At 42.8% G+C, this 7,648-nt stretch overlaps 1 protein-coding gene across 2 annotated transcripts; it reads right to left on the minus strand.

The window, feature by feature from the left end:
• Positions 1-3,725: 3,725 nt before the first annotated feature.
• On the minus strand, positions 3,726-7,414 carry LOC120692137 (fructokinase-like 2, chloroplastic). Of its 2 annotated transcripts, none has more exons than XM_039975373.1 (5): positions 7,227-7,414; positions 6,752-7,047; positions 6,002-6,660; positions 4,632-5,103; positions 3,726-4,202 (listed from the first exon to the last, which is right to left on the minus strand). In XM_039975373.1, the coding sequence occupies exons 1-5, from the start codon at positions 7,241-7,243 to the stop codon at positions 3,937-3,939; spliced, it is 1,710 nt and encodes a 569-aa protein (XP_039831307.1). In that variant the 5' UTR covers positions 7,244-7,414; the 3' UTR covers positions 3,726-3,936. The 2 variants fall into 2 exon arrangements, with proteins under 2 accessions (XP_039831307.1, XP_039831305.1); XM_039975371.1 differs by having other exon boundaries at positions 6,752-7,098; positions 7,227-7,379.
• Positions 7,415-7,648: the final 234 nt, after the last annotated feature.

Below are 7,648 nucleotides of genomic sequence, written 5' to 3' on the forward strand. Positions count from 1 at the left end.
GTGCAACGGCGGGCTAGGGCGGAGAGGTGGCGCTAGGGTTAGGGTTTGGCGAGGCGAAGGCGGCGACACAAGCTCGGTAGGGTTTGGGGCTGCGGTGCTACCCTTTATAGGGGTGAGGAGGTGGCCTCGGTGTGCGCACCAAGGGAGGCGGCGCGGAGAGGCACGGGCGCCGACCAGACTCTGCTCGAGTCTGGGTCGAGCACAGAAAGAAGACGGCCCTGATAGGTGGGACCTTCCTGTCGGTGGCAGAGAGGGAGAAGAGAGGGGAGTGGCGGACTGGGCCAGGAAAAAGAAAAAGAATAGGCTGGCGCGGGTTGGGCTGCGGGGAAAGAAAAAGGAAAGGAAGAGGGATTTGGGTTGGGCTAAAAGAGAGAAAGGGAAGAAAGGAAAAAGAATTAGGTTTTGAAATAAAGATCTAGCAAATTCAATTTAAATTTTAATTCAAGAAATTCAAATTCAAACTGAAACTCAAACAAGTAAGCATTACAGTACGTGCAACATGAATGCAACACAAGAAGAACAACCAAATTTACTTTAGAACAACCAATTATTATTATTTTTCTTATACTAATTTTCCAGAATATATGTTGAGAATTTTTTAAAAAATATAAAAGAAAATTGTTGATTTACTTTTGATTTCAATCCCATTCTGATTTCAGGATGTGACAATACACGCACAAGATATAATGATCCACCAACCTAGCATCAGATAAATAGCAAATAATTTTGTGCTAAAATTGATATGTAAAATAAATTCCAAATTGCAATAAGTACCTCTCATTTTGGTGTTGGCCTTGCGCTTCCCTTCATAATTAAGCAGCCAATAACAAATAGAACAAATGAGGACATCAAGGGATGAAGCAATCAACATTTAATCAGGCAATTGGATACGAGCTGTTACCAAGACCCTGTTTGGATCTCTAGTCCTTGAGCTAATTTGAGAACTAAAGTTTAGATATTGAGTTAGCTCTCTAAATTTTAGCTCCTAAAGGAGAGGGGCTAATTTCTAGCTCCTGGATCCAAACAAGCCCAAGTTACCGGTGGAACGAAGAGGGAATGACGGATGGCGCTCCAGGCTCTAGCGAATTCTGTTGGGTCAGGATTCAGGACGGGCCTGCCACAAGCCTGACGGTGAAACTAGACAGAGCTACATACTCCAGGCTCTAGCGTGCAGGTCCCAGGCTCCCAGCGATTCCTTGCAGTTCCAGCGACACTAGCACTCGACGGCACAGGTCGCGCCTCCGCCTATGCGCGGTGGGGTCTGTTCGATGCCTTGACGATTCCGTTGCATCTGTAATCGGTTCGTGCCGTGGCGGCTCACGGGGCAGCGCAATCTCTCGTCGAACCGAATTGGGGTTGGGGCAGACCGCAGAGCTGCAGGGGAGCTGGGCCAAATAACTTTTCAGCCACGTCTTCCTGCGAATCCCCTCGATGATTTGGCCTCAGGGAGGCTCTTCGTCTGCATACAATTCATTGGATGATGCTCCTGATTGCTACGTGCTTGAATGTGCATATTCTGATGATCAGTCTCCCATTAAGAATATGCGCACTTCATCTCGCCGCCTTATAAAACAAACACACGCTCACATGGAAAATACTACTCCATGGCCTCAGACCCCCTCAGTTACCTGACCAAGTTATCGGGAGTTGGAGGCACCAGGATCATCAAATCTCTTGGATGGGAGCATCCAATCCATGCCAGATCCAACGATAGAGACTAGAGAGGTTGAGGAACAATGTCTAGCCGGAGGCCGGAGCCAACAAGAAGGACCATCTCTCGATCGGACACCGTGCATCCAAGCCTTAGACTTAGGAGAAGGGGATCGATCGTCCAAAGCCCCTAACGAGTAAGCACTGAGCAGCAGCAGGTGAAAATGGTTTGGTGACGATTGGTACACGAACAAACAGCAGGGGAGGCCAAGAGGTGGTGGACCGTGGACGGCGAAGCCCAGGCATCCACATTGAAGAATTAGAACTCCCGGTGATGTTGCTTCTTAGAGCTGTGACACTAAATAGGCCTCCATCAAGTTTATCTAAGATTTGTTCTTCGATATTTGCTGTTTGATGCCTTTGTTATGAACCCAAACGATCTTTTTGCAATTCATTAGCCTGAACAATAGTAAAAGAATGAAGGCAGGCGACACCATTATTATTAGCTATCTCAGCTAAGTTATTCTGCTTGACACTATACCAAAACACCAAATTACCATCCACCCAATTAACGGCCGGTAAAAATTTATTTTACCGATACCACTTCAACTACTAATAGTTGGAGTCACCATATATCTATACCCACCAATGGTTGGTCGACGTGACCGCTTATATGGACCATAGCATAGTTGGCCATCCAAAGTTGTGTTATGATGTGATAATTTTTTGGTACTTTTCATTTTAATATGATAAAAAGCAATCGTACAACAGAACAAGACGTTATCTTCGCATTCATTTTTTTAGTGATTTCATGGTGCGAAAAGTGATGCTGTCATGCTGCTGATTGTAATGCGCATCAATGAGTTCCCATCAGTGTTCATAAGCGCAACCAACACCGCTGGCGTCTCGGCAACATGTATATACATCCTCCTATGATCGCTGCCAGTGACCATGGGATGGAAGACCGGGGAAGGAAAGATAGCCCATGACATGCATCTTGGAGAAGTTAAAACAGGAATCGGAGACACCAGGAATAGCAAAAAGCTCCCCAGTTTCGTCTCCAGCACCAACATGCTCAGTTAGCAGATAGGAGGTTGAGGAACGACACTGAGCCGGCGCCAACAACGACCATCTCGGACACCACAGTGGAGTGTCACCTACTTCCGCCGCGAGGAAGGGATTCATGGCCCCCACCGTGCGTCTTCGGTATCCGCATCAAGGATAGGGCAGTTTGAACCTAGAGCTACGATAGGGCAGTTGGAACTGAAAAGGTGGTGGCTGCTGGTGAGGCAGAGGCATTCGCATTGCTGACTCAGAACTCTGTGTAGTCTGTAGTAGCATTGTATGGTGCTGGGACACTAAATACCTCCAATTTTACCTAAGAGCCATTCTTCGATATTTGCTGGTCGATGCCTTCCTTGTGAATCCAGTGGTCTTTCTGGGATGTCCATCTAAGATTAGAGTTCACCAAGCAGCTGGATTTTGCGCAGTTCGTCAGGATGAACAGGATAACAATGGAGATGGATGATACCATTCTCAGTTATTACTCAGTTTGTCACTGCTCGCCTCAGCATTGCCGGTAACAGATGAATGTACCATTAATATTTGATGGAAAATGTTTCAGTGCCCTTTAGCCGTCTGTATGACACAAGTGTAGCAAGATTCATACATAGATTATTGTACCATGATTTGAAAGGACAATATACATATAGTTGCTAAGTACACATAGTGGTTAGTTGGTTGACAAGTACAAGCAGTAAATACTTTATTAGTCGATGTATCAGCATTGCTTTGCTGCAAGTAATGAAAGACTGAAGAAATAAAGTAAGGAGAAACCTCCCTGAATCATCTCTGCGTATTGACCTAGATGTTTTCACTTAGACTTTACAAGTAACCACGCTTATTTATATGATAAAGATTCTGAAGTTTTGTGTTATATTATATTAGAAAGGAGTTCCTGCTTGGATAAAGTAAAATTTGTATCTGGAACCTATCAGAAGCAGGAACTTAATCTAAACGAAATACTCTGTAAAAGAAACTGCAACTTCGATTTCCCACTCCAAGAAGCATTCAGATTAGAAGATGGCAAAATATGTTAAGAAGGCACTCATTGGCAGTTGAAATGTCTAAACTGAATCAGAAAGGAACTTATACGTCTGTCCATGAACATTCAATGCGGTTTATATATGCTAATACTTCTGAATCCCAACTTTAGCTAACCACAGCCAGGCCAATTCCCGTAAAAAATATAGGAATCCAGTATATAGACCCTGATGGCCTCTCCTTTTACTCCACATATGCAAGTTCACTGGTTGACGAGTGTTCTGATTGCAAGGCATCAGGAAGTGTGCGATATTCCCTCTCTGTGATGGACCTCACTTCATATTGCTCACTGGTTGGGTCGTCTGCTCTCTCTTTGGGGAGGAAGCCCCGCTCTCGTGCAAGCACCCACTGATCGATGACACCACATTTAATAGCATGTTTCACTGCCTTGTGCAAGTAAACCTTGTCTGTCATCAGGTGAGGGTTAATTGCGAGCATCCTCATGAGGGCTGAAAAATTTAAAAAGACACTAGATGTTAACCCAGACGAATGCATGTCAGACTAACAACATGGGCCTTAGAATCACATAAACAGAAAAGATGAAGTGGAGTCAAACACTTTGTAATCAAGCTGGAATATTGTCACCAGAAAGCACGTTATATGGTCTTTATTGCAGCTGGAGGATGACCGCAAAATGGCCCTCACTGCGTGCAGAACTTAGGAGGGTACAGTCTCTGAGTTCTTTGCCAAGCACAGGTGGAGATATAGTAATAGGCTATGTCTGCTAGATTTATTTTCCAGTTATCGTAAAGCTTATTGTGACTGACATTATAATGCACAAGGTCATATTTAGAGATTCAGTGCCTATAATGTATGACATCATTTATGAAACAGTAAAATATCCTTTAGGAGTATAAAGGGCAAAAAAAATGAGGTACCTGCAACAATGGCATCACCCGATTGAGACATTTCACTGGTGAAAGGAGTGATCGGTGCATCTTCTGTCCCACAAACCCAGCCATTGTGCTTTTCTGTGTAATAGTGAATCTTGGAGGTACCGTTTGTCACAAAGAGGACCTTGAGATTATCATGCCACAATTTCATAATAACTTCTGGACTGTAGTGCGTAAATTTGGACTTATCATTATCATTTGTGTCAAATTTCTCAGATGGCTTAATATCGCAGAGAAACTCGAGTTCTTGTTTCGTGACTTCAATGATATCGGCAGCTTCCCATGCCTCCTTGATGAGTGACATGGTTTCTTTACTGGATGACCATAGTGGAAGTGGAAGATTAAGATCAAAGAATATTATACCACCAAATTTCTTTGAAACATCAATGGCTTTTAACAATGATGACTGTGTAGTGGGCTCAAGCAAAGCTGTCGAGTTATAATAAAACATCTTAGCCTGTATTAAGATGAAGAAGAAAGTTAGAGAAGATATTATCATACATGTTCTGTGTGCAGCAGCTGTCAGTGCCTTGACACTAATAGGTTCTTATGCAATTCTTAGTATCATTTATTTGTTCTCGCACATGTGATATGGTATAGAACATATCACTGGTATAGTGATTTTTAATGTGGATTACAGAATCAAGTTAAGACATGGCCTGCAAAAACGGATAGTAAAGCAGAACAATAAATGGGTTCCTATATTTGGTTCCTACTGGGCCTAACTATGAAACAGGTTAACCCTCACCTGTGCATCAAATATTTCGATGTCATAATGATATTTATCCATTTATGATGGATATCATCTTTAGCAAACTTAAAGCGACATGAGTCATGCTTTACAATTGATTATGACAAATTTTATTAGATCTAGCAGTTAACTGTTAGTATTTGCTTCAGAACATGTAACACAACATAAACTACATGAGAATATATCAAAGAACTGGAAAAATAAAAGAAAAAAATCAACCATGGGGACAAGACATTCCGCTGATATTGTTTAGGAGAGGGGAGTACCAAATCCTTTAGGGGGGGTACTCCCATGACATGCGAGCACCTGGATAAGAGAACTAGAAAAATATGAATGCAAGTTGAGAATACGACTTACTGCAATATTAAATATTTTGAAAATACATCCTTATAAACTGAAATAAGAGGCAACCCACATCTCTATGTGTACAAAGTGAACACCTAAACTTTTTCCAGGAACATAAACTAGACACATTAGAATCGGATGTTTTCATACCACTATTAATAAATAACAAATAATAATTACACAGAGCATCTAAAAATGACAAAGTATTATAGAGAAGAAAGTATGTCACAAATTTAATATTTGATGGTTTGATACGTACCTCCTTTAGAACCGCTGGGTTGATATCAGACTGCAGAAAACAATCTTCAGCGCAAGGTTTAACACAGTTTGTCTTCAGACTGCCTTTGCTTGTGACCTTCATCAAGGACACGGCAGTTGGCGCTGAAGGGTCCATACAGACTGCTCGTGTTTGAACTCCATTGATGTTTAAGTAGTACAGCAAACTTTGACCATACTCGTCATCACCTAATTTTCCCATGAATGCAACCCTGCCACCAATCGCTGCTAAAGCTAGAGCAACATTGGATGAAGGCCCTCCTGGTGCCCTCATAAATTTATCTGTAGACCAAAACATGTCCTTCATTCTATCATGAATCTCATGATCTATCAGCCTATTAGCAGGTCTTCCAGAAGGAATAAATGAGTACTTAGCAGGTCCAAAGCAGCACACTAGTGGCATTAAACTATCAACCGTTCCAATATCTTCCTGCAATGTTAACTCTATTTTAGTTTCCAGGTCATCGGCCAAATTCTTTATCACAGTCTGATATTCTCTTTCATTAGAGGGCATCAGATCTTTGCCCTGGTCATCTCCTTCATTGTCACTAGATTCCACTGTAGTCTTATCTTTTCTTCTTCCCCTCTTCTTTGGCTCCTTTGCCTTGTCCATCCCCTCCTCTGAGCTTGCAGTAGTAGCAGCTGTAACATAACAGAGAAAAAATATGATGCTGCAACATATAGAAAGAAAGTGCTCCAGATGACTAGAACTGCAACAAGTACATAAATTTACCTTTCTTACGGCCTCGCCTCTTAACTTTCTTAGTCTCTTCAGGGGATTCTTGTCCAGAGCTTATTTGGCTTTCTTTTCTTTCACCTTCCAATGTTTCTGTGGTGGCTTTCTTTCTCCCGCGTCTTGGAGCTCTTTTCTTTTTAGTTGAAGTTTCACTGTCACTATCTTCATCGCTTGAACCTTCCACAGGATTTTGAGAAGTCCTTGACGCAGCATTCACAGTTCGGTTAAGCAACCGGAATGTAGGCTTAGCCATGTTCTTCCCCAAAATGTTTGTCTTGTAATGTATTTGACTCCTGCACACAGGCAGGGGCGGACCCAGCATAGAACATGGACACCCGATAATTCTTGCAAACGAAATTGAAGTTAGTAGGTACTATATTGTAACTGATTCAGATCCGAATACAAATAGTTTTTATAGGGTTTGGGGTGCTCCGTCTCGCACAGCAGAAGGGAAGAGAAGGGGCGGGCATACCTGGAGGATGCGCTCATCGCCGGCAAAGGGCTGGGCGAAGATAGGACAAATGGCGCCGCCGCTCGCCAAGTCGTCGCCGCCGGGGAAGGAAGAGCAAGGGAGGAGAGAGTCCGAGAGAAGATGAACCTGAGGGAGGATAACCAGAGGCCCTGAGCGGGATCCCGAGCCGAGGTTCATCAAACAGGGGCTGTTTAGAATGGAGTATTTTTTCATAGAAAAAACCCAAATAAACATATCTTTCAGGAAAATTTTCTGCTTAGGTGTTTCGGAGGGAGGAAAACTGATTTCCATCATCCCTAAGGAAAGGTTTTTTTGTTCCTTCACAAAACATAAGGAAAAAAGCATTCAACAGAATCCAAAAAATGGGTGATTCTAGTTTACGGGCGACCATAACTTGCGATTTGTACGGTCGATTTATCGAC

This window comes from Panicum virgatum, chromosome 9N (assembly GCF_016808335.1).
Source record: "Panicum virgatum strain AP13 chromosome 9N, P.virgatum_v5, whole genome shotgun sequence".
In the NCBI taxonomy this organism is placed as follows: domain Eukaryota; kingdom Viridiplantae; phylum Streptophyta; class Magnoliopsida; order Poales; family Poaceae; genus Panicum; species Panicum virgatum.